The sequence below is a fragment of the Camelina sativa genome, chromosome 5, assembly GCF_030686135.1.
Source record: "Camelina sativa cultivar CO46 ecotype springtype chromosome 5, ASM3068613v1".
In the NCBI taxonomy this organism is placed as follows: Eukaryota; Viridiplantae; Streptophyta; class Magnoliopsida; order Brassicales; family Brassicaceae; genus Camelina; species Camelina sativa.
This window is the reverse complement of record NC_141884.1, coordinates 668851-696186: the sequence shown is the minus strand read 5'-3', so window position 1 is coordinate 696186 and position 27336 is coordinate 668851. Positions and strand designations below refer to the sequence as shown.

At 36.8% G+C, this 27336-nt stretch overlaps 4 protein-coding genes and 1 pseudogene across 6 annotated transcripts; 3 read left to right on the top strand and 2 right to left on the bottom strand.

Moving 5' to 3' along the window:
• Nucleotides 1–4694: 4694 nt before the first annotated feature.
• Nucleotides 4695–14885, bottom strand: LOC104784653 (uncharacterized; annotated as a pseudogene). Its single transcript, XR_015558113.1, has 16 exons — nt 14435–14885; nt 11713–14247; nt 11089–11541; nt 10530–10758; nt 10186–10350; nt 9784–10056; nt 9441–9686; nt 8780–9133; nt 7294–8661; nt 7146–7202; nt 6457–6867; nt 6030–6253; nt 5736–5869; nt 5404–5625; nt 5134–5312; nt 4695–4994 (listed from the first exon to the last, which is right to left on the bottom strand). The product of XR_015558113.1 is annotated as an uncharacterized LOC104784653 (transcript).
• A 2186-nt stretch (nt 14886–17071) lies between these two features.
• Nucleotides 17072–19477, top strand: LOC104784652 (laccase-6-like). Of its 2 annotated transcripts, XR_015558114.1 has the most exons (7): nt 17080–17211; nt 17353–17504; nt 17595–17839; nt 17919–18047; nt 18134–18730; nt 18820–19075; nt 19157–19477. XR_015558114.1 is itself a non-coding variant. In XM_010509695.3 (6 exons), the coding sequence occupies exons 1-6, from the start codon at nt 17101–17103 to the stop codon at nt 19285–19287; spliced, it is 1710 nt and encodes a 569-aa protein (XP_010507997.1). In that variant the 5' UTR covers nt 17072–17100; the 3' UTR covers nt 19288–19477. The 2 variants fall into 2 exon arrangements, 1 of the variants encoding a protein (XP_010507997.1); XM_010509695.3 differs by having other exon boundaries at nt 17072–17211; nt 18134–19075.
• On the bottom strand, nt 19451–20888 carry LOC104784650 (pyridoxine/pyridoxamine 5'-phosphate oxidase 2). The gene is made up of 7 exons (XM_010509694.3): nt 20723–20888; nt 20585–20634; nt 20444–20501; nt 20318–20350; nt 20146–20241; nt 19849–20019; nt 19451–19757 (listed from the first exon to the last, which is right to left on the bottom strand). Exons 1-7 carry the CDS (start codon nt 20810–20812, stop codon nt 19656–19658), a joined length of 600 nt encoding a protein of 199 aa, XP_010507996.1. The 5' UTR covers nt 20813–20888; the 3' UTR covers nt 19451–19655.
• A 1699-nt stretch (nt 20889–22587) lies between these two features.
• On the top strand, nt 22588–26543 carry LOC104784649 (dof zinc finger protein DOF2.5). The gene is made up of 2 exons (XM_010509693.3): nt 22588–23185; nt 23826–26543. Exons 1-2 carry the CDS (start codon nt 23162–23164, stop codon nt 24924–24926), a joined length of 1125 nt encoding a protein of 374 aa, XP_010507995.1. The 5' UTR covers nt 22588–23161; the 3' UTR covers nt 24927–26543.
• LOC104784648 (calcium-binding protein KIC) lies at nt 25051–26543 on the top strand. The gene has a single exon (XM_010509692.3). It carries the CDS (start codon nt 26044–26046, stop codon nt 26446–26448), a length of 405 nt encoding a protein of 134 aa, XP_010507994.1. The 5' UTR covers nt 25051–26043; the 3' UTR covers nt 26449–26543.
• Nucleotides 26544–27336: the final 793 nt, after the last annotated feature.

Here is a 27336-nt window from a genome sequence, read left to right as displayed (position 1 = left end):
ATTCGATGGGTATTGGATTCACAAAGGTTGGTGTATTCATATCGATTCAGGTGAATCAAATTGTTTGATCCGATTTGAGATTACCTATTTAATCGTATTTGTCTTGATTTTTATGTGTCTATGTCGAGCTACAGAGACAAATTTACTCATAAGAAACATTATAAGCTTCTCTTTTGCCAAAAAATGGAAGCTTGTTCTTGTTGGACTTGCATTTTATGTTATACCTCATCCTCCAATTTATGACTTTTAATGTTGTTTTAAGTTTATTCTAGCTCTGAAATTTCATGATTCGTGCTTTATATTTAGCAGCTTGACATGGATGTTGTAATTTACAGAATTGTAGGTGGATCTGGTGGAGAAGTGCACATGATGGGAAGAAGCTAAGCATTACATTCAATGATGAGAAGAATGATTGATGTTGATGGTACCTTTCTAATTAAAGAGCTAAATTCAAGGGAACGTTGTTGGTAGATACAACAGACGAAGATGATCACTTATATACTCGATAACCATAAGTTCTCAGGTTTAAAAAACAAAGTTAGGAAGACTTTCCTAAATATCAAGAACGTCTTCCTAAATATTATGTAATCCTTCATAATTTGAAGTTTTTAATCTCTTAATCATATATTGCTCCATTTTAATCAGTGGTAATGATTTGATTTTATGTTCTCCTAAACATTATAATGTCCTTCCTAATATTGTGCTCAAAGTTGTTAATGATATTGTGGAAGCTGATATAACTCAGCTGGTTATTCAGTTTCAAGATAAACTTGGTAATTTTGGTGCACATGGAATTGTTTAAGGTTTATAAAGTCATCCTGAATTTCAAGATAACTCATGATGTTAACCAAGGTCATCCTGAATTTCAAGATAATTGCTTAAGTTTTATATTAAAGTTGTCAACCAATACCCGAATAATAGGCTTTGGCTTATTGATTACTTTCACACTCATAATTGAAATGATGTCACGAGTTCGAGTCTTTTCGGTGCGTGTAATCCTACTCATTTTTTTAGGATGACCATTCTGAATTTCATAAAACCCTTCCTAAATACTGTTAAGTCTTTCCCGAATTCAGGATACTAACCGAATAATAGACTTTGTCTTACTGGTCACTCTCACACTCATAAATGAATTGATGTCACGGGTTCGAGTCTTCTGGGTGCGTATAATCCTACACCAATTTTTTTTAGGATTGCCATCCTGAATTTCACAAAATCCTTCATAAATACTATTCAATCTTTCCCGAACTCAGAATACATTTATATATATATATATATATTTAGAAGTTGTTAACCAATATTCAAATTATATGCTTTGGCTTACTGGTTATTCTCAAACTCTTAAATGAAATGATGGCACAGGTTCTAGTCTTCTAGTTGTGTGTAATCCTACCCCTTTTGTTTTTTTAAAGATGACTGTCCTGAATTTCACAACACCCTTCCTAAATAATGTCAAGTCTTTCCCGAATCTGTAGAAAACTACCAAATTATTTCACAAAACACACCCCTTTCCAAGTATTTTCAACATTTAAATCTTAATGTGAAAACATATACCATATGATATTCCAATAATTCATTGTAACTGATTAAATATACCATCTTAAAACAAAGAATCAACCTCTAACAGGTTCTAGGAAGAAATTCTTCATCCTCTCATACTCTGCGACCAAGAAGATGTTTTGCACTACATTGATGCACTCTTAATTTGGAAATTGGTTTATCTTCATATCTGATCTAGGCTCCTCTCCTATATTGAAATGAAACTCAGGGAGTCTTAAATAAGTAGCGAAAGAATCACCCATAACCTACAATAATAAAAGAGAAAACATAGATCATGTTAGGAAAGTCATCCTAAATTATATAGACCCTTTCCTGAATTTTCAAATTTTGTAGAAATCCATAGCAACCAATCAAATTTACAAAAACATTGAACTTTTCAACAAACAAGAAGCAACAAAACGAAGCTTAATGTATTAAAAAACACTAAACTGAAACATTGAACCAAGTCAGCAAACAAAGCTTAATGTATAAAAAGACACTAAAATGAAATATAAGCAAATCCAAATTTTGTGAAGTTCTTCCTATATTATCAAGTCAAACGTGACACAACCAAAAACAACAAGTCTAATTACGTATACTCATCAAAGAATTTTATGAAGTTCTTCATGTATTATCAAATCAATGTAAGTGTCTAGTACGCTTTACAAATGTTCAAGCATAAAATCTTCAAACAGATGAAAACAAATATGCAAACATGTGGAGAAAAGAAGACAGAATATAACATCTATAAATCATAAACAATCTAATGTATTGTGCTTGTACACATGTGTAAAGCAAAGAAACATAGTTTATGGCACATAATGACAAAACAAGTAAAGGTGAAAGACTTAACCTAAGATTAAACTCACTCTTTTGGATAAGAAAACTCAAAACTCAAACAATGAGAAACTATAGAGTGCAATCAAATCTCAAAACAATGAAAAACTATGGAGCTGAATCAAAACTTAAACCAATGAGCTGACTTTGACTAACAAAACTTAAAACTCAAAGAAAACTCAAAATAATGGAGCTGAATCAAAACAATGAACTGAATCAAAACTCGAAACAATGAGCAATGAGATCTTATGCAGCTGAATCAAATTGGAGCTGAATCAACCTAATCGTGCATCTAATGGAGCTTAATCAAATGGAGATGTATCAATCTAATCGTTCAACTAATCTAAATTTATGAACAATATACTCTAAAATACAGTGAAATCAATGAATCAATCAAATATAATCAAATTGAAATTGAAACAATGAATCAATCAATAATTGATTCTTAGAAAATCAAATGGGGATCAACGAGGTGGATGAATGGAGAATTGGAACGGATGGTGCCTACCAAACCATCAAGCAAAACATCCACACCAACAACAAATAGATACGAAGCTTACTTATAAACATCGATGACCAATGTCAAAGCTTTGTGTAGGGAAGATTGATCAAGGAAGAAGAAGAACCACAAATACAGACTGCAACGACAAGATACAACGGCAACAACGACAGCGAGGTGTATCAAATCTGTTGGTGAAGAGAAAGGATGGTGGTGGCTAGGGCGATGCAAGTTGAAGCAAGGAGAACACGAAACAGCGAGACAAAGCAAGACAACATTACCCCGGCCAGGCGATGAGATTCCGGTGAGATAGACCGGCGAGGCGACGAGAATCCGGCAACCACCGTATCAGATTCTTCATGTGAGGGGAGGCAATGAGAAGCGAAATAGTGAGGGTTTTAAAAAATATGAGGGATATTTTTGTCAAATAGTTTAATGGGAAATGTTAGAAATGGAAATTGTTGGGCCTTGTGGTATTTTTGACCCAAAAACTTAAAATCATGGTATCCATGACAATTCCCCTTTTTTTTTTTTCTTTTTATTGGGAGGGAACTCTTTACGCGCCACGCGCTAAAATAGATCACGTCAAATGATTTTGCGTATTTCATTTCACCTTATCGATTTATCTTTTAACCCAAGTGTCATTCAGGTTTTCTACAACATTGATTACTTTTTACGTTTTTCTAAGGTAGTCTCAGTTGCCATCAATAAGCTTTGATGATCATAATAAATTCAAGTTCTTTTTATTTTTTCTACATGTCAATTTGGTTTAATAATATATAGTAGAATTGAAAATTAGGTAGAGAAGATGTAAATAGTGGCATCGACTAGGAATTGAGCGTTAGGTGAAAGCATATTATTGTCTCTTCAAGTCTTAAGTCGTCATTATGGTTCATTGTCCGTCTCTCTCCACTATTCACCTATTGATGATGATATACCTGATGAGACATTTCTACTAAGTGATTCATATATATACTCTCAAGGAAAGAAGATTTTGATATCTATTTTTTTCTTATATAATTGTTTAAACCTGTTTATCTTGCAAGGAAACGATAAATCCAAAAGATTTGAGATTGTTTAAAGTGTTGTGCTTCACCAGTGTCCCACACACAGATCAAATGTTGTATACTAATAAGATGATGCTCTATTAGAGATGTACTATATAATATAGGTTTATCTCTATGTCAGATCATCTATATATAACATACAATCGTCGAAACTGACCCCATTTTTATTCTAATAATTTTTATTCTAATAATAATATGCTTTGTATATGTCAATGTCACCACTAACATATTCAGTCATAATTAAGGCCATATACTACTATATATATATATACATACAACTAACGTCGTTAGAATAATATTTAGTGAAATATGGGGTTTGAGGTCAAAAAAAAAAAAAAAAAAAGAATAATATTTAGTGAAATGGACCCTTACCTTGTAACTTAACATTATTAGGAATAGTACTTGCCAATAGGTTTAATCAAAGATCTGATGATTCATATCATTTCGTCTGCAGCACAAATTATGGCGCAGTTTAATATAAAAAGAAAGATTCCACTACGTAATACGATAGTGGCCAGGTTCTTAGCAGTCCAAGATTTCATAATCATCTTATTAAACTGTATCGAGCTAATACGAACCTAACCAAGAAAAATATTTACAAGTAAATCCTGAGATAGGTATGTTCGGTTCTATTGCACCACACTTTATTCCAATTCAATTAGAATCAGTCCGATCAAACCGGTCAAAATACGATGCAACAAAGTCAAAGATAAAATAGATGATATTTTCCCAAGTATTGAAGTCAAGTCAAAGATAAATTTAAGAATCTGGATTAAGAAGGTCAACTCAAGATTCCACTGCTTCATAATCTTTGATATATATATGCCCGTGTTATGTATATACCAAAAAATAAAGTATATAGAAAACACAATTACATCACAAAAAAATGACAAGAGCTATAACTAGTTTTCTCGACTGTAAAACTTTCCCGGAAAATGTTACTTTTATTTACCATCGTCATAGGAATCTCTGAGGCTGACGAACTTCACCGTGCCATCACCACCACACGTTATAAATCCATTCGGACAAACTTGTATGTCAGTCACCCCAGCCTACACCAATATAACATAAACGCAAACTTGAATAATAATTCAAACTCAGACCAATTTATAGTATTAAATTCAGTTTACTGAAAAAACAAAAAACAATTCTAAGATGAAAGGATTGAGCTTTAGGTGGTTGGTTACTAACCCGGATGATTCCACCGTAGCCTCTAGAGTTTGGCTGCAGAAAAGTGTGTCTTTCGTGTAGTTTAGGCCAATGATGTATCAACTTTGCTGCTTTCGCATCCCACAGTTTAACTTCTCCGTCTTTGCTTCCCGTCAAGAACAGACTTGTGTGTGGGATTGTTGATATCTTCGTCACACTCCCTAAAATTTGAATCAATGTCAATGAAAGTTCGAGAAATACTTTCCGTTTTAATCAGAAGATGCAGGTGAATATAGGGTGTAGGGTGTGAACCTAAGTGAGCCTTTGGTATATACCAAAGCATCCCATTCTTGTTTTGATCTCCATCAGTCGAAGATCTTCCGTCAGGGTTCCTTTGCTTCTTCATCTTTCCGGTTGCAATATACCGGAAATCGTGCAAACCAACATCACCGTTTTTGCCACCAGTCACAATCATAGGAGAAATTGAGCCACTACCAATGTCATTATCGAATACTGAGATAGAGCGTGCACCACCTTCATGAAAGAAAAGGGGCAAAAAGCAAACAAACTTGTTACGAGTTATGATTATGGGAAAATGATACTAATGGTGAACACAGTTTACAAATTGTTTTATTGGAAGAGACCTTCATGACAATTGATAGATGCCTGGGAGGTTGAAGGCGGAGCTAGGGTATCCCATACAACGACGTTTGCACCACTTGAGCTATATCCTGAAGCTGCAACTATGGAGCCACTCGAACTAATATATTCTACATCTCTGCAATCATAATAGCAGAAACGGCATAGCTGAAGCTAATGTTCTCATAAGAACATGAAGCAGAGAAAAGAAATGGTAATTTTCATGATTGAGAGAAATAATTCCAAACTTGAGTTTTTAGCATATTAGTGAACAAGAGGTTAAAGATAAAAAAACGTACGATGCATGGCCATTGAAGCAAAGAGATGACTCAACAGGATGGATATTGCTTCTTCCTCCAACTTCTGATTGCCAAGTGCATACAGTTCCATCCAGTGCAGCGCTAGCAAATCGGTGTCCGCATGGACCGAATTGCACCGCTGATATTGACGCCAAAGCATATGGTGGAGGAACATTTGCAGCAGGCAGAACACCATAAGTTGCAGTGGCTCTGTCTTTTCCAAACTGCAAGATGTAAGGTTGCATTATAAAACCCACAAGGATATATACGAAATGTCATATCAATTACTTTTCACTCCTAAGACAATGAGTACATGAAAGAATCACATTGGGTCTACTAATCAATAGACGCTCATAAAAGTTATAGGAAATGTCATACAGTATCTCCTCACTCCTAAAACAGATGGTGCAAGTGTTTAGACCCATACCTCCCACAAGTAAATGTGTGTGTTGCTCGAGCCAACCAAGAAGAGAGGCAATGTTGGGTGACTGGAGAATGCTCTCGTAATAACAGTTTCAACTGTTGGAGGAGGATCAACAAACTGTTCAAATTCTTCTTGAGTTTCCCAACCTAGACCAGAGACTCCTAAGCCTGTGTAACCCGGAACTCTGTGATCTTTCCCACGCTTGGAAAGAGAAACAACTCCAACAGTGGCCCCACCTAACCCAAGGTGTGCTCCTTTCTTGTCCCCAAGACCAACACCAAGTGAGACACATGTTGGAACTGGAGTTGACTCAGAGTTAGCCCAACCGTTATGTGGCCAGTCAGCATTTGACCAGATATAGTCTGACTGATTTGTGCAGGAACCACCATCTTCTAGGTTAAAGAAAATTATGCCCTGCATGTCACGGAATGCACATTTAGGGATGTGTTTATGTCTGATGCCACAATACCACTAAACATAAGAAACACTGCAACAACTAAATAACAACAGATAGACACTTCATCTGAAACCTTATCTCGAGATACTGATGCAGGGATCAGGATAAAAAAGATAAATGGAGGTTTTCCAGGATTCAGACTCATCTTTGCATACTCAAAGTTTCGGTACGTAGCATATGGCAAGTTACAACGACTTATGTACGTAGCTAAAGGCAAACTATGACAATAACTGACCTTGCGGTTGCTAGCTAATGCAGCTTGCCGATGGTTGATGACATTGATACAAAGGGCCTGTTAGAAAGATAAGAATACTCGATCACAAAAGATACGAAAGTTTCAACAATATCAGTAACTTGTTAGTCAGTGTAAGAAAAAGAATTACCTCTATAAGCTCCCCGGTCCTCTTATGGATTTCTTTGGGGTTCCGAAAAGCAGAGTTTTCACTGGCAGGTATTGCAGCTTTCTGTGAAGAATTTGAAGCGTGTCTTGCAAGAGAAGCCACTTCATTACTACTCCGACCATCTTGATTGCATGGCATATCGAGCCCATTCTTCCTGGTAACTTCTCTGTACATATCGCTCCAATCTTCCAATGGTTTGGATTTTGACCACTCAGATATGTCAAAATTTTCTAGCAAGAAAGCTTCGTACAGTAAATGAGGATCAACACAAAGATTCCAGAACCTCACAGGAACAGCTACGTCGCCATTGTCTTCATTCTCTAGACCTGCATCTGGGATATCCCGATTACGAAAATTTGCTTGTGATCCCCCACATTCGAGCAGCCATAACAAGGTAGGAACCTGAATTCTCTTCTCTATTTTCTGTTTCAAGACCAATACTAGTTGTTTGACATGATAGGAAGAGAGTTGACCAAGGGTGTTAATCAGTGTTTTTCCCAGAACAGACATTATCTTCTCTGTTACGCCTACAATGTCATCACTGGAGTCCAATGATGCCTGAGCATCAAAATTTTCAGAGGAACCACTATTCGGGATACCACCATCCACATTGATCGAAACAGATACCAGCTTATGTTTCACGAAGTCTGAAACATGCTTCCAGAAACATGCTTGTGTTACAAGACGTCTTTCATCTTCTGGAATTGAGTACACTGGATAGCCAACTTTGTTATTTTCAACATCTCTGCTGACCTTAGAATTAACCTCTACATCTGATGCATCTGGAACACTAACAGAGGCTTCATGGTGGTATACTCTCTTCATGCTTTCCAGGTCAACCTCATAAGGCATATGCCCATGAAAATATGCTATCGTAAGGGGCTGAACCATTCGAAAGAGACAATTTACATCTCCCAGAACCCAAGCTATTGCGAGTCTCGAGCAATATTCGACTAAATCAAGAACAACTGTGAGTCTTGTTTCCAGGTCTACCACAGAGGAGCCCAAGCACAGCCTTATAGATGTTCTTAAACTAGAGAACGATTCCAGAATTCCCTGAAAGTGAAATCGCAAAGCATTGGACCACTTTGGTTCAGGTCCAGATGACACCTTGTTTTCCTCAAAGCATGGCATTGAGTGTAAGCAAGTGACACTGCACGCAGCAATGATACGTGCTAATTCAAATGATTTCTCTTCAGTCGCTTTTAGAATCAATTTAGGTAAAGCTGAATATTGGATGAGATCTTCATCTGTGTGAGACTTGTCGTCCGAGAGTCCTGAGGAACTATTTTCCTGAAATATATTGTGTCCCATGGATAGTAAGCCACGGTTGTATGCTGACAAAATAATCTGCCAATAGAAAACAAAGAATTAGATTACACATGGCAATCAAAGTTCTGCGCTGTCAAATTAGTCTAACTGAGACATCTAATATGATGTGCAAGTATTAGTAGTGGAAACCACATACCGTATCACGTAGGTAAGATGAAGACAGCGAAAATCTTTGGTAAAATAGCTCCAAAGCTGTTTGGAGCTTATGCTGAAATCGTGAGAGTTTCTCACATGAAACAATTTCAGAATTCATAAACGGTGCACTTGCTTCCCGTAAAAGCCTTGAGAGGAACTGGACGGCTAAACCCAATTTAAAATGAGTGTCCACAGTAGATGAAATACCGCTTGATACCCAATTCGACGAATGAGGAACAGAATGCTCAAGAACACCTTGCGGAGTACACAACTGACCGTTACTTGGAACGCTATTCTGATGATGGGTACCACCCTGACCAATGGCAGATGCTGAAAGACATTCTAACGCCTCGAGCTAACAATTTTCAAAAGAAGATTTATTCAGATTTGACCACACGGACAACCAAACTCAGTCTCAGAAACAATAAAAAAACATCAAATTCTCCAGGATATATTCCACCATGAAATCTTTACAATGCAGATAAGAAAATTACTTTGATGCTAAAACGACTTATTAAAAAAGATAGTTCCCTTCCCTATAAATTTTTTTCTTAGCTTTCAACATGGTGCTTTGGTGGAAACATGTAATTTATGGAAGAAGTACTCTAAATCCTATGTCATTTGCAACCACACAGCATGTTCTAGTTTCTTATATAACTTACCGGGAGCCCACATCTGCTGAAGGCGGTAGCAGCCATTAAGGTTGCCCATCTACAAAGAGTTGAAGCACTTCTTTCCCCCAGTGCGTTCTTCACACTAGTTTTGGTTGCCAACATGAGGCAGTATAGGCCAATACTAGGATCCACAAAGGAGATGTGATTTGAAGAAACGGTAGAGCTCCCAGTAACAGGGTTCCCTAGACATCCAGCCATAGCAAGAATTGACTGGTGGTACTCTCCTAATTCCCACTGTATAAACCAGGGACAGCTTCATAGTCATAATTTGTAACACCAAGCAAGAAAGCTATTTGACAAGATAACAATATTTGCAAACAATTGTAATCACCTTAAGAAGGCTTGATAGCCAAAAGTCTCCTCTCTGAACAGCAGATGGAAGTATATATTTATTTATAAGATTACTTTCCAGGGCCCCACCTTGCCCATCAACAAGCCGGCAAATTACGAGCGCAAGCTGCTCGTCCTGAAGATTTTTCACACAAACATTTATTGCAGATGAAGCTTCACCTCCAAGGAGAAAGAAACCCATCGCCAGCTCCAGTTGGTGTTTACCCATCAGCACATATGCATTTTTCAAGGCTGCTGCCTTATTTTTCTCCTCCTGTAAAAAATATGCACTCAAATTAGGAGACATGTCACTCAATTGTATCCTAGATGCCACAAGTCGTACAGACAAAAAAGGTGAAAAAGAACCTATCATCCCAATGAGAATATGGTTTGTACCAAATACCTGAAAATTGCGTGAAAGAAAAACCACCAAGGGTTTATCTTTCTCATCTTTGCTTAATTTGAAAAGACCAGCCAAAACTTGAACTCTATTTAAAGCTATATAGAGAAGCGCACAATCTCTAGGATTCTTTTTCTTCAGGTATTGCTGTCGGGCCAGTTTCTCCATCTACAGAAAGGAAATAGCATCAAAATTTAGTGGTGCACATCTAATTCTTTTACCCTCTGTTTGTTGGTATCAAAAGAGAAAATTATTAAAGAAAGAAAATCAAGCATAAATAGAAGGTGTATGTAATACAGGGGTACTTGCATAGCTAGTTTGGACGAAGTCTTAAATTTCAAACTTACTCGTGAACGCAGTTGTGCTACATTTGAATACCAATAGCCATAACCCAGTGACCGCATTTGTTGCCATGATGATTCATTGGGTAAAAGAGAACCAGATAAATTTTCTTTGGACTCTGAGTGAAAAGCCCATCCTATCATACTAGAGTCAACATCCACCTCTTCCAAAGATGATGTTTCCCCAGAACTTCGAGCTACGAATAGCTGTTTAAACCTAAGTGAGACCCAAAATCTACACAGCAGAAAGAACACAAAATTTTATGAATACCAATCAGCATAAATTATCATTCATTCATAAAGCAAAAAAACTGCCTCAGTGCTCCAATACCCTCTGAACAATATTTCGCAGATAATGTAACTTAAGAAGACACAATTTAGCTAGAGGCTTTATCTTGAATAAGGGAGCAATCTGGCCTTGCTAATTATATATTATTGTTATCTTTCGGTCTTTATAGGTTAACGGAGAAAAAAAACATACTTGATGGAATATATTCTTTGAATACTCTATATTTAAATGGTCCTTCGTAAATTAAAATTAAGAAAATTCGAAGAATTATTGTACCTTCTCCCAGCTTCATCAAGACTTGCATAGACAGATGTAGAATGTGGGTTACTAATTTCACATAGAAGGTCAACAATCGCAAAATATTGCAATTTTCTATCCTGGAAATATTTCCTTCATCTGATAACTTCTTCAGCTGCTCGCAAAAGCCATTAAATTCCAAGTCTGTTGCAGGTGAACTGTAACTACTATTGGGACTATAAGACTCCATATTAAATAAACCAGATGACTGCAACCCTGACTGAGACTGTGAATTATGTATCATTGAACCAGATGTCCCACCCCAGTGGAAATTCTTACGATTTGGGCCATTAGAGAGAGACCCTTCATAATATTTTGACAAAGGGACATCTGGACAAACAACTGACTTTACAGCACCCTTCTCGGAGGCATCACTTGAGGTGATATAATCAGCAAGATGCCTTAGAGCTGCACTTGCTCGTTTCCAATTGCCTGAACACATCAGAGTTAACAATCTTTAGCTAAGGTGAAATTAACCGCATGACACAGGTTATGCTCCTGCACGAAGGAAAAATAACAAAGGAAAGCTAAATAAAAGCTAAACAGCTTAGTTTCAGAACTGATTGAAGAAGGGGGAGACAGAAAACATTTGCAGCATTTCACCTGAACGTATAGCTACAAGGAGGGCTTGAGGGTGATAAAGTGGTAAGGCACCTCCTAACTTCTCCACCATATGGCCCATGCTTGTAATGTCATTAATAGTATCTGAATATTCTTCTGTAGCATATACTAGGTTGGGAAGATTGGCTGAAAATATGTGTGGATAGTTATTGATCTTTCGCTTCTCATCAACAACAGCCAGCCATTGACCATGTAGACTAATATAATCATTATGAACAAGGCAAGTCTTGGCTTTGGATCCCCACCATAAATCATGTATAGCAGAAGAAGTACGAGTAACAGCGAAGCATTGCCAAATATGTGCCTCTAAAGAACAATCAGAGACCGCTAAATTGGTACTTTTGCAGGGTTGCCGAGCAATACCATACACCCGCATCTCCTTCTCTGTGCAAACTCCAAGCAATAGCTGATCATTACCCGTAGTTGACCATCTTACAGCAACAACCTCTGCATCAAAATGTAACGTATGCTCTAGTATGAAAACCCCTGAATCTATAAGGTGTCTGATCTCCCATATACTAATTGTGCGGACAGCTTTTGGATAATTCTCTGTACAGACGGCCGCTATCTTGTGTCCCGAATCAGTCAGAGATATAGCAGTGACAGGATTTTGGCCAATGGTAAGCATGCCAACAAGCTCCCACGGAAGGGAAGGTGTTGAACTTTCCTGAAAACTACTTCTCCAAAGTTTTAAAGAACCATCAGCTTGACCAGTTGCCATAGTATAACCTTGAGTTTCACTGCTCACATCATTCTCTAGAGCCCTACCACTTGGACTGACTACAGCAAAACTCGTAACTTCATCGTCACGGTGAGATTCAGGTATTTCTGAAGAGCATGATCTAACAGCAATGCAATTCGTCTTACCAGCAAAATTATCTTTGAATAACCACTTTCCCAATCCAGTACTATCAAAATCATGAAAATGACAATCGCAGGTACTTCCTGCTACGTCAAAATGATGCAAGGTCACACTCCATGACAAAGCATCAAACCGTTTCTCTTTCATCCAGACACTCAGTAGCAAAAATCTGTTACTTTTGAATGTCTTTCCACAAGAATTAGATAGAGTTCTTGCAAATATGCTGGTCGGACCACTCTGCAAAGGGCTGTTTACTGCAAACGGAACGGTACATATGTAACGGGTCAGATAACCATCATCATCTTTCCCACAATTCCTTACACTAAAGCAATCAACCCCTCCTACATGCCCCGCAAGTAGAAATCTCTCATCTTTTAATGACGAAGGTGCCCAGCATAAACATGTGTACTTTAATCTTAACTCTTGATTCTGTAGCCGTCCACAAGGTTTCCAAGAGGAAACTGAAATAGGATGGTCAATAGCATGGTTCAAATAAGCATTAGATGACCAGATTATTATCAACCCCTTAGAATCAAGGGAAGCAGCGTATCCTGCCTCACACTTGAAAGGATCAAAGGCAACCTGTAGGATTTTCCCACCATGACCATCAAGATATAATACTTTTCCATTAACGCACTTCAATAAACTGGATTTATTTGGGGAGGGATCTTCTGAGTCATGTGATTTTATTGAGTGCAAGGAAGACCAATACACAGTATTCTGCGGAGATAAATAAATTGACGAGCAGATAAGTGGTGTGCCATAAAGGTTATTTCTCAATAGAGAAACTTTCTTCAGGGGTAATCGATCAGAAGAACCTGTAGCATTCACTAGAGAGAGTGATCCAGAACCAATTTCACTTGATTCTTGTTTCGCCCACAATGTTACTCGGGGAAACCTCATAGGAGAGATGTCATCAAGACAATGGACAGCCCACAGAGTAGCCAAATTTCCAGGGCCGTACCCTACCAACCACTCACATTTGCCAACTATTTCATGATCATATCTTTTCATTGAAAAATATTGATTAGTACCTTCAATTGTTTTCAAGATACCCCCAGTACGAGTTCCCCAAGAAATAAATATATCTATGCCCAAACAGCCATCCAAGACGTGATTTATCTCTATTACAGCTGCCACGCAAAATGATTTCTTATAATCATACACATCTTTCACGCCCTTTTTTGTCTTTCCACCATCTACCTCGATCCATAACCTTACTGTCCCATCCAAGCAACATGTCATTAGCACATTCCTCATTGATTTCCCTATACCTATTGCAGACTGTTCTGCAGCCATCGGTCTCCATTGAATCATGGATATTCTCTGAGGATGAGGCAATTCGAATTTATGATATGATACTCCGTCACTATAATAGGCCAAGACACTTTTACCTGCCTTGTCACACTCAGCTGGAAACTTGCTCCAAGAAGTTGCTGTCGCAAAAGGACCCTCAAACGACCAGGTGGAGGAAACCAGATCTTGAAGGTGATCCCCCGAGAACTTCCAAGCTATTTCCCAAGATTGGTTCCTTCTCTTCCACAGAACAATATCAATTCCACCAACTATGATCCCATCCCCGGATCCTGTCCACTCAATCGCTTCAACTTTTGTTTCTTGCACCAATATGGAATTCTGACTCCAACAAAAAGAACCTGAATATGAGTAAAGACATACAAATTTAAGATATCCAAACTAAATTGGGAGAAGAAGTACACATTGATATCCAATTATAACTACTATACTAATTGAACCCAACAATGGCATCACAAAACAGACCACTTGCTCAGAGACTAAACCCCAGAGAATGAAGAATATAACAAGATATATAGCGAGGCTTACCATTCAAATCAAGGGCGAAGAGGTAGATATAGTTCCCAGAGCCAACAGCGAGCTCGCCTAGAGACGGCGTAACAGGAGACCAAGAAACGGAAGTAACTGGAGACGAAACATCGCCGGAAACCTCTAGAATCTGACGGAAAAATGGTGCAGTCGTGGTGGAATCGTCGCCGCGGAGAGGAGAAGGTAGATGAGAGATAACGAGGAGAGTGGATGCTCCGTAAGCAAGCCATGAGTAACCAGCGAAGTCGGGAAGCCAGTCAATAGAAGACTGAGATCGAGTCGGAGCCGGTGGAACGATCTCCGATCTGAGTTGCCGGAGAGGCAAATTATCGATCGGATCTGTGATCGGTGAGATCGCGTCGTGACTCGTCGTCTCCGGCATAATCACGGGTTTTAAACGGAAACACACAAATCTATTTATTTTTCCGTTTGGTATACAAAACTTACCCAGCAGGAGGAGGATCGTCGAACCTTCCTACTGCGCTAGAAGGTTCCAGGTCGAGACTGTATCTCGGCTTAGGCCCACTTCTCACTTGGGCCTCCTTATTGTAAATTGTAATGTGCATTTCGGTTACAAAGCATCCACCGTATTCCACACAGTCTGCCGCCATATCTTTATCGCCGTCATAAGCCTCTTTGTCGAATAAAAGCCCAATACGTTTTAAAAATTAACAAAGTCCCAAATCGGAAATATAATAGTCAGATACTAACCCATAACTCCTATATATAAGTTAGTCCATTTTTGCTTTCAAAGCATCTACACAGTAGTGGGCTTTTCTGAAGGCCCGACTGTTGGAAAGTACCAATGTTTTTTTTTTTAACGTTTTAGCGTTATTTTTTTTTCAGCTTTTTAAAACGTTTGTTTTTTCGGCTTTTGAACTTTTTTTTTTCAGATTTTTTTTGTTTTGGTTTTGGTTTTGGTTTTTAAGTGTTGAATTTTAAATTTGTGTAAGCAAACCGGATACAACATCCGGTCCATATTTTTTGTGGTCTGTAAGAGGTGTTCTAAGTCCAACATGCATTATACATAACTTAAATTTAACTCTTTTTGTGTTTTTCCTGATTTTTTTTTTTCTTTTTTTTGCTTTTGTTTTGGTTTTGAAGTGTTGAATTTTAAATTTGTGTAAGCAAACCGGATACAACATCCGGTCCATATTCTTTGTGGTCTGTAAGAGGTGTTCTAGGTCCAACATGCATTGTACATAACTTAAATTTAACTGTTTTTTTTTGTGAACCACACTTTTTTCTTAATTTAAAGAAAAAAACTTTATATTCATGGTTATTTAAACTTTTTAAAGTTTTAAGGTTTTATAAATAATATTATGAACTTTGATTATTAGCTCCTTTTTAAAAAATAACTTTGATTATTATAGTCAACTAAATAAATGAATCCAAAAAGGAAAAAACGTTTTTGTTTTCATGAGAAATTACTAACATTAATACTACAAAATCATATAACCAATTAAGTTATATATACCTTGAACGGCAGACGAAGAAGAAGAAAAGCTCGAAAGGAAAAAGAAACTTAACCGTTTGAAACTTTGAAAGTCACAACATGGTGTAATGTTATAATATTATTATACTTGTAAAATACTAATGGGAAAAGAAAATAGTTATATATTAGTGGTACATTTGACTAAATGTGGTACTTATATGTCATTGATTCTTATAACATGGTGTCATTGATGTTTTGTAATAGAAAAAGATAAACATTTCCATGGCATTTTTTATAACATGGTGTTTTGCGTATCATTATTTGTAAACGAATGAGCAGATTGGCACATCGATTACATAAAACATGTTTATAGTCGTGATTTGGCCTAATATGTTAAAACTCAACATTGTTAATCAGTCAAAACATAATTGACGACCGTCTTCATGCAAAGCAACGCATCAATGCTCTTAAACTTTCGATTATGAAAAAGATGAGTAGGTCAAAATTCGAAACAATCATCACGTTCCAATCTAATAAAAAGAAATCAAATAAGATGAGTATTTGGCAAGTTAAGGCGTGCACGAACTTTGATGATGACACGACCAATAAAGAATTAAGACCATTCAAACCTTCCGACCAAGAAACTTGATCCCTTCTTACTCTTTCTTGTTTCTTTTAACACTCAAACATACTAACACGACCCTACTAAACACTCTCTAATGATGCTAAATCATGCACCTCTCACTTATTCCGGCTAATCCCAAAACTCGTATGGTTTCCAGTAAATAAACGACAGGTCAAAAGAAATAGTCACCTGGTCGGTTCCACTAAAGCTTGACGAAGAAAGTAGTCTTGGTGAAAACTGGGTTGGTCCCGATCAGTCAGCAGTTTCACTAGTTTGGTAGAAGATCCTGCATCATAATGCATAAAGCTTTTACTGATTTAAAATCAAAGAACAGACACTAATTAAGAGTATCTTTCTCCTTTTTTAAACCCTTTTAGAGTAACTCGTGTGTTGCCTTCAATCTCACGCTGGGGTCAAGAAACAAGTCACGCCTTCCCAACACCTTATAATCACTAATGTCTCTGTTCCCAACTCTCTCAAATCATGAAACTCTTTTTCATCACTATATATTATATTTCCTAACTTTCACCTTCGAACACTATAAAATCAGTTGCATCAATCAGTACCTTTCAACCTCAAATCTCCTTGTCTCTCTTTTCATGCAAGATGACCAATTCAGCTGTCCCGTCCTTGTTCCGGCTTAGCTTTTTCTTGTTCACTCTTCAAGTAATGAATCTTGGCGGGGTTGGCGCTGCAACTAGGTTCTACCAGTTCAAGGTATCAGCAACGTAAATGTTACCAAAATATTAAAATTAGAAATTTAGAATCAACATGGAACACATGCATGTTTTTTTGTCTATCTTCACTGTATTCAGATTTCTAAACAGAGGTCTGTTGTGTCACTGAATTTTCAAATAGGTACAAACAATAAGACTCACCAGGCTATGCCAAACAAAAGAGATTGTAACAGTCAACGGGAAATTCCCTGGCCCTGAGATATCCGCTCAAGAAGATGACAGAATTGTCGTTAAAGTCATCAACATGACCCCCTACAATACCACAATTCATTGGTATGTCAATAGGCATATACACATGTACGTAAAATATAAATGCTCATAAGAAGAAGTCTAGACTAACAAACGTGTTTCTATTATGCGCAGGCATGGTATTAAGCAAAAACTATCATGTTGGTATGATGGTCCATCTTATATCACACAATGTCCAATTCAGAGTGGCCAAAGTTTCACATACAACTTCACAGTGGCACAACAAAAGGGCACCTTTTTATGGCATGCACACTTTTCTTGGCTTAGGGCTACAGTATATGGTCCGCTTATTGTATATCCTAAAGCATCTGTTCCTTACCCATTCAAGAAACCCTTCAACGAGCATACAATTCTCCTAGGTAATCTTCATTCTTAATAAAGTCAGGTCTATTTCACTAACTAGTTTCACTGAATTTGTTTTTCTATTGATAAATCTAGGTGAGTATTGGCTTAAGAACGTGGTGGAGCTGGAACAAAATGTACTGGAGAGTGGAGGACCTCCTCCTCCAGCAGATGCATTCACAATTAATGGCCAACCAGGACCTAACTACAATTGCTCCTCTAATGGTAAATATCAGGTGACAAATAGTATGATTGGTATATATGGAGAAAACAGATCATGGATCCTTTATTTTTATATCTTTATATATCAGATGTTTATAAGATTAAGATAGTGCCAAGGAAGACGTACCTACTAAGGCTGATAAATGCTGGCATTAACATGGAGACCTTCTTCACCATAGCTAATCACAAGTTGACCATAGTGGAAGTAGATGGCGAGTACACCAAACCATTTGCAACAGAGCGTGTGATGCTTGTACCAGGACAGACAATGAACGTTCTTGTCACAGCTGATCAAGCCGTTGGGAGATACTCCATGGCCATGGGTCCGTACGAGTCTGCAAAGAATGTCAAGTTTCAAAACACATCAGCGTTAGCAGTATTCCAATATATTGGTGCATTGCCTAACAGTGAAACAGTACCAGGCAAGTTACCTGTTTTTAACGATAATATTGCTGTTAAGACTGTCATGGATGGGCTCAGAAGTCTAAACGTAGTTGATGTTCCAAGAAATATTGACGCTCATCTCTTCATCACAATCGGAATAAATGTAAACAAGTGTAACTCGGAAGATCCAAACATCAAGTGCCAAGGTCCTAGACAAGGAAGACTAGCAGCTTCAATGAACAACATCAGCTTCGTCGAACCTAAAATCTCGATTTTGGAAGCTTACTACAAGCAACTGGAAGGTTACTTCACTTTAGATTTCCCAACCACGCCTGAAAAATCCTATGACTTTGTCAGTGGGGCACCCAATGACATAGCCAATGACACGCAGGCTGCAAATGGGACCAGAGCAATAGTTTTCGAGTATGGGAGCAGGATACAAATCATCTTCCAGAATACTGGCACACTCACGACAGAAAATCATCCAATTCATCTTCATGGACACAGCTTTTATGTTATTGGCTATGGCACAGGTAACTATGATGAACAAACAGCACAATTTAACCTGGAGGATCCTCCATGCTTGAACACAATTGGAGTCCCAGTAGGAGGATGGGCCGCAATTCGGTTTGTTGCCAACAATCCAGGTATTCTTTTTTCACAAAACTCCTTACATCACAACACACATGACATTTACTGATAAATTCTTCATTTTTTCTAATGAACAGGACTCTGGTTACTGCACTGTCATTTCGACATCCATCAAACATGGGGAATGAGCACTATGTTTATAGTGAAAAATGGCAAGAAGGTGCAGGAGAGTCTGCCTCATCCTCCTCCAGATCTACCAAAGTGCTAGCTTAATAGATATTAACAAATGGTGACAGGGAACTAGTTTCCAGAGGAAGGATTTTTTGGGTAACAACCACAGAAAGAGAACTACACGCTTCTATCTGCCTTGCTCTTATTCATTATTTCTAGAGCATATGAAAATGTCATTCAAAGGGATAGAGACTATGGTATAGAAGAAAAAGATTCAAATTCTTTTATTCAGATATTTTAATATGATCTAACCCAACAAAAACAAAGATTGTCACACGTTCGAAAGCCAAGAGTAAAAAAAGTAAAAGTATTATGAATTGCTACAAACAGGCGTATGACATAAGGGAAATCCACAAACACAAATAAGAAATTCTTTAATCACCCTCTCCGAGATTAAAAGGTTAATTATGGGTTAACCTTTTCTGAAGTCCAGCACTTCTCTCCAGTTCCACTAGCCATGGATGAAAACAAAAGCCTCTGGTTGCTTTTCAGATTCAAGTAATCAACCTGTCATTAAGGGAAAATCATTCATTCAAAACCTGCTTTCTACGTAGGGGACAACTCAAGAAAGAGAGTTTCAAAAAACAAAAAACAAAACCTTTTCAGGCTCTAGAAGGAGTAGGCAGTACTCAGGAACTGGACCACTTGAGGGATCTAATTTAACTTCTTGGTTAGGTTGCTCAGTGTTGTTGTAAGGACTACCAGGAGTAGGACAGATGTAGAGAAGCCTTGACCTTAAGGAATTAGCAAACCAAGCTTTCTCTCTTTGCTATATATAACACATCAAGCAACCAAAATCAAAACGATAAACACCAAAAAAAATGTCTATTCCATTCCAAGATAGTATACTAAATAATCACACTTGAGTATAAAGGTGTAAAGATGTATATCCAACCTGAAGCTTAGTCTGGTCAGGATTCGAAGCATCAATGACCTCAACTCTTCCATTGATCCGGAATTGCTCCCAAGTATCCGAGAAATACCAACATATCTTGGAAAAAAGCAACCACCATAGTAAGAATCAACGCGTGATTCGTAAAAGTATAACCTTAAAGAAAATGTTTTACCTCAGAAAAGGGACAATGCTTAATCTCTTCAATCTGCAAACAAAAAAAAGCAGAGATTTTACAGGATCAAAGAGAGAGCTTTATAAGAAGAATCTGCTAGTAGCTTCTTGGAAAAATTTCTAAGACCTTACGACTACGAAGATCGGTGTTGATTTGAATTCTATCACTGTTCTCTTCAAATCCCCTACCAACAAAAAACAAAAATGTTCACTACCTGAACAAAATCGAAACACAATTAAACGGAGATAATCACACATTCGTAATCACCTGAATACAACAGTACGATTCGAAGGCCGTCCGTTTAAACCAATCGTCGCCTGAAAAACACACACACAAACAAACACATCAGCAGATGAACATCATCGCCTTGATGAGAGAATCAGGAAGAAGAAAGAGAACACATACGAGCTGAAGGTAAGAAGAGTGGCTTAGATGAGAATTAGACTCAATTGCACTAAAGAGCAGCTGCTTCCATGGCGCTACACTTGTTCCCATCTTCTTCTTCTTCTTCTTCACTTACTTCCGACCTTTTCCATGTTAGCGAGTAGTTGTATTAGATGATCACCGTCACATTGAAACGACGTCGGATCAAATATTTAATTGTATCGGGCCTATTGGGTCATAATTGTTATCGGGCCTATTGGGCCATGATTGTTATCGGGCCTATTACACTATTTATTAAAACTCAACTCAAGAAAGAAAACAAAATAATGTACTGCTAAGTGCTAACCGACTTAGGAAGGGACAAGTGGCAATTGGCAAGTCGTTAAAGCAAAACGGCAGGCAAGGGAAAGCTGAAACAGTGAAACGACACGAATAGATAGAGAGAGATATTTTCATTGGGTGGGGGAAGGTGTTGGGTAAGAGAAGACAGATGTCAACATCAACAAAGAACTACAACAGTCTCTAAGATTATTATTACTTGTAAAAATATTTGTAAGAAAATAGAAAAATCTCAATCACGCCACGAAGTATGGGACCCACATCCACCTCCTTTTTGTCGCTTCCTGTCGGTCTTCTCTTTACTCCCTCGTCCTCTTTTTCAAAATTCTCCTCCTCGAAAATTTTAAATAGTTTGTTTTAGTATTTTATTTGTTAACTTAGATTTCTTTTTAGTTTATTTTATTATTATTCGTTTGTATAATTGTAGCGATTGCCAAAATGAATCTATGAATTGATATAAAGGAGTCAAATTCATTCATGACGATAAAGCATACAGTATACTATTAGGTTGTTTTTTTGCTTTATATAACTCATGTAGAATCATTTACACACCTAGACGGTTCACACGGTTTTATTGTTAGGGCATCTCCAATGGTACTCTATTTTTGCCTCTATAATAGAGGAGTTCTATTTTAGAGGTGAGAATAGGGGAGTTCTACTCCAATGGTCCTCTATTCTCACCTCTAAAATAGAGATTGCTATTTTTTCCTCTATTTATAGGGGAACCCTATTTTTTGTTTACAAAGGTTCCTCTATAAATAGAGAAAAAAATAGCAATCTCTATTTTAGAGGTGAGAATAGAGAACCATTGGAGTAAAACTCACCTCTATTATAGAGTTCCTCTATTATAGAGGAAAAAATAGGGAAAACCATTGGAGATGGTCTTATACCTCTCATGAATTTTTCCGTGTACACATACTTTATATTTCATAGTATATACTTTTTCATTATAAGATGTTATAATCTTTTATGATCACTTTTAATTAAAATCATATTTAACTTTAGATATGTATGATGTAATGACGTCTGAGAAAAGCTAAGATTGTTTGACAGAATAGACATACATGTAGCTTGATATTGGTGTTGTTTGGTAACATTATGTGTTATGTCGTAATCATTAAAAACAAATGAATTTGTATTTCAACCATTGACGAATCTCATCGGTTACTTACACAAAATGGAGATCGTACTGTATATTGATATAGTAAAGTTTTAAAGGTCGAGCTAAATTTAGGTGTCAAAGCCACTAATTCACATGTACGCAAGACATGTGGTGTATATACATATAGGTATGGTATTGGGATTTTAAAAATGTAGCTAGGCGATTTGATGGACCATATGGCCAACAAATAGTATCCAATCACAAAATGGGAGGCCGAGAAATAGCTTACAACTCATAGTTCCACTCACACTATGCATTATGATACACACAACAAAGAGTTTTATATCCATTCACAAATATATTATTTTAGCAAGAGGACATAATTCCTTACACACGATTTTTTCTCTTAGAAAAGTATATATAATTTTTTTAAGAGGGACCAGAAAGAGCTAGCAAGAGAGAGCGGTCACGAGACATCATCACTAGTCAAAATCAACAAACCCAACTTTTTCTTTTTTTCCTTCTTTTAATCTTTTTTATAACCGATTTTTTTTAAAAAAAGTTTAATCCATAGTTTTCTCCCGAATTAGACGGACGAAATTATGAAATTACAAATCATAATGTAATCTCTATATCAAACATTTTTTCATCATGATAATCGTAATGGCATAAACAAAATAATTTTCTTTTCTATTCAATGAATCTTATTTAAACTATAGTTTTAATTAATAGAACTGAATTATTCTACTCAAAACACATCTTAGTTAATATATGTATAGCTATATTCTCTTAGATAATAAGTTAAAATTTGGGTTCTTCTCTTCTCCGTCTTCTTCGCTGGCTCTTTTTTCATCATCCATAAAGTGAAAGGCAACGCATAGAAGAGCCATCACTCACAAACAAAGAAAAGGCAAAAAAAAAAAAAAAAGTTCTCAAAAAACATTCTTCTCTTTGGCCTTTACTCAAAACCCACACACACATATCTCTCTCTCTCTCTGGCTTTCTCTTTGTCGGAAGTCATGGACGCTACGAAGTGGACACAGGTGCTTAAAAGATCTTCCTTTGACTCTTCTCTTTTGTTTCTTCTTCTTCTTCATAACTACTTCCTCCTTTTTTCTCTCTTTTCTTTCTCCTACTTCATGATCCGTGAAAGATTTCATACTTAGATGAATATCATCATGATCATGTGTTTGTGGTTATGGAGAATAGAGATATGTGTATTTAAGATTTTTTGCACATATATTTCAATGAATAATTTGCATGGGGAAAGTTATTATTTTTGTAGGTTTCGAGGTCGGAAAGAAAAAATTAGTGATATATTATAGGCAGCTCACAACACTTTTTTCTCAGCCTTTTCATGTGATTAATCATTAATTATATTTTGAGAAACTAATAGAGATATTAAAAGAAAGTCATGATTTGTTATTTTGTTCTTGGTGTTCATCTCTTTTCCTTTTTCCACCAAATCCTATATGTACATATAGTTCTATATATCAAATAAGGAAAAATCTAATGTGCATGTTTCATGTATCTGTTAAATTAGTGCTTAGAATTGCAAAGCATAGTGTGAATTAATCATATGTTTAATGTCTAATTAGCTTATTATTTAACTTCTGAGTCCTTAATGGTCTATACAGTGTTTTAAATTAAGCTATAATTAACTATTAAGAAATCATTTTCTAGGGTTTTCAAGAAATGATGAACGTAAAACCAATGGAGCAGATAATGATTCCTAACAACAGCACACATCAATCAAACACAACATCCAATGCAAGGCCAAACACCACTCTCACATCTAACGGCGTCTCAGCCGCTGGAACCACCGTCTCCGGCGTAAGCAACAACAACAATAACAATATGGCGGTTGTGGCGGAGAGGAAAGCAAGACCACTGGAGAAAATAAATTGTCCAAGGTGTAACTCAACCAACACAAAGTTTTGTTACTACAACAACTATAGCCTCACACAACCAAGATACTTCTGCAAGGGTTGTCGAAGGTATTGGACCGAAGGTGGGTCTCTTAGGAATGTTCCTGTGGGAGGAAGCTCAAGAAAGAACAAGAGATCATCTTCTTCTTCTTCTTCATCAAACATCCTTCAGACGATACCATCTTCACTTGGTTTGACCACAACACTTCCAGATCTAAACCCACCAATTCTCTTCTCCAACCAAATCCCTAATAAATCAAAAGGGTCATCGCAAGATCTCAACTTGTTGTCTTTCCCTGTCATGCAAGATCAACATCATCATCATCATCATCATGTTCATATGTCTCAGTTTCTTCAGATGCCGAAGATGGAGGGAAATGGTAACATAACTCATCAGCAGCCTTCGTCATCTTCTTCTCTCTATGGCTCCTCGTCGTCAGCTCTTGAGCTTTTAAGAACCGGAGTTAATGTTTCTTCAAGATCAGGGATTAACTCATTCATGCCTCCCGGTCCAATGATGGATTCAAACACTGTGCTTTACACCTCTTCAGGGTTTCCAACAATGGTAGACTACAAGCCAAGTAATCTCTCCTTCTCTACCGATCACCAAGGGCTTGGACACAACAACAACAACAATAGGTCCGAAGCTCATAATGATCATCATCATCAAGGTAGAGTTTTGTTTCCATTTGGGGATCAAATGAAGGAGCTTTCATCAAGCATAACACAAGAAGTTGATCATGATGAAAATCAACAACAGAAGAGTCATGGAAATAATAATAATAACAATTCAAGTCCTAGTAATGGATATTGGAGTGGGATGTTCAGTACTACAGGAGGAGGATCTTCATGGTGAAGCAAAATGATCAAAAAGGAGACTGTGAAATTAGCTTTCTAATTCTCTTTCATGATCTTTTGCCTCACATGGGTTACTTTAGTTAAAGTTGTCAGAACTTAGCTAACACAACATAGTCTTTTTTATTCTCCTTTCTTTTTGGGGTTTTTGTTAAAATCAAATATTTATTTTCTAAATGTTTTTTATAGTTGGGGTTTGATGGTAATTTTGGGTTGGTTTTTCATTTTGGTTTGTCGATATAAATCAGGGCGTTTGTGTATGGGTAGAAGAATATGTGAATACGAATCTCGCGAGTGTTGTTACATGGTATGTAATGTAACTAAGTATTCATCGCTTCTTCTAACTGTACGTATAAACTCTATAAGTGTTTTCGTAAAAGATTTTATTCATATATAAATTCTGGATTTAGAAACGTTAGTGTGATGTACTCTTTAAATCGAATGCTTAGGAGATTAATAATAACTAACTTATCCTATACAATAAAGTATTATTTTTTTCAAACTCATGCATAAAAACCTATTAATAATCTTTTATACTTGAATTCATTTTTTTTTAACCAAATAATAGTCAATCTCAAATTCAGACAACAAAAAATTACCGTTACGTCAACTCAGTTTAAGTTTAAGTTTGGAGTTTGGACGGAGAAAGAGATATTTTCTTGTCGTTGTTTTTGTAAGGAGAGAATTCGAAATTGCATTGAAGACAAACAAACAAAAAAATAGAAAGATACGGCACAAGAAATCAAGAAAACGAAACTTCTCCGAAACTTACCTTTTGGATAATAATGTGATATTGGAGTGGGAATGCGTCGTATTCGCGGCCCATTAGAACTTTCCACGAAACCACCTAACAATCACCTGCTTACGTACTCACGGAATCGCATTAATCTTGGAATGATACACAGCCGTTCGTTATTTCAACTCTCAGATTTCCAACGGTTATGATTCAAGAGATAGTTTTAAAGACCACACAAGATTAGGTTCGAACGTGACAATCACTAGATCGGAACAGATACGCCACTCACTTATATAATTCCATTGGACTAATCAAATTTACTTCACCAAAATCTCTTCTCTATCTCTCTCTTGTCTATCATCATCTCGTTATCTTCCTCTAAATGGAACCAACCGATAACTCCATGATACTAGAGGAAGCTACTACGAAGATGGAGACCAAATACGAAGATATGTTACCGGTTATGGCAGAGAAGATGGATGTTGAAGACTTTGTATCAGAGTTATGCAAAGGTTTCAGTTTGCTTGCGGATCCAGTGAGAGATCTCATCACAGCTGAGTCTCTAAGACGAAACTCAGGGATACTTGGGATTCAAGGTATGAGTAAAGAAGATGCTGAAGGAATGGTTAGAGAAGGTGACCTCGATGGAGATGGTGCTCTTAACCAAACCGAATTCTGCGTTCTCATGGTTCGGTTAAGCCCCGAGATGATGGAAGATGCACAAACTTGGTTGGAGAAAGCCCTCACCCAAGAACTCTCTAACCACAATCACTCTTCTCTGCCTTGATCATCCATCCATCCTCCTTTCTTGTGTACCTTCTTAAAAAACTTGTAAACTGTTTCTGAATATAAATGGAAAAACTAGAAAAACTCATTGGCTCCTTTGGAGAAAGCTCCTACGACAAAACAAACACTTCAATACAAGAAACTCCTCTCTTAAATGCAATCGCTAACACTCACGGTTCCTTGAAGTACCTGAGGAGGCAACGAGCAAAACAAACTTTAGACGACGATGCTCGACGATAAGCTGTGATTAGTAACACAATCTTATAAGTTACATAATGAACTAAAGCGTGTTATTGACGCTGTCACCCTGACCGTTTGATATATAACGTGTTTATCTTTTGTGGTTTTTTTTTCAAAACACTAGTGATTAAAAAGTTTTTAACAAGTCAGCAGCCACGTGGGTTGATTTTATTGGTTGGAGATTCTGGACAAAAAGTTCAGACTAGAGATGTTGTTTACTTTTCTTTTTTTGTTTTGTTGGGTTTTTTAGTTAATGTACAGAAGTTTCATAAGGTTTTGCATTTTGTTTTTTTTGCTACCAATGAAAATGAAAAGCTAACAGACTCTGGATCTTGTACAATGAACATTTTTTATAAAAAAAATCCCACAACGTTAGGCCAATTGGTAATTTTTTGAACATGTTTATCTTTTGTGTTTTTTTTTTCAAAATTAATTATTTTAATTAAATTAAATTATAAAACATTTCTGATGTGTTCAATTTTGATTGGTCAAATGACTTGTGATTTATAAAATAAAAAAGATTTGTAACTGAAATATAAAATAAATAAATAAGTTAGTAATAACAATAGTTAATTTTTTAACGAAGTTTTAATAGATTTATTTAAATCTATTTTTTAAATCTATTTTTAATCTCTTTGCTTTTGTTGCA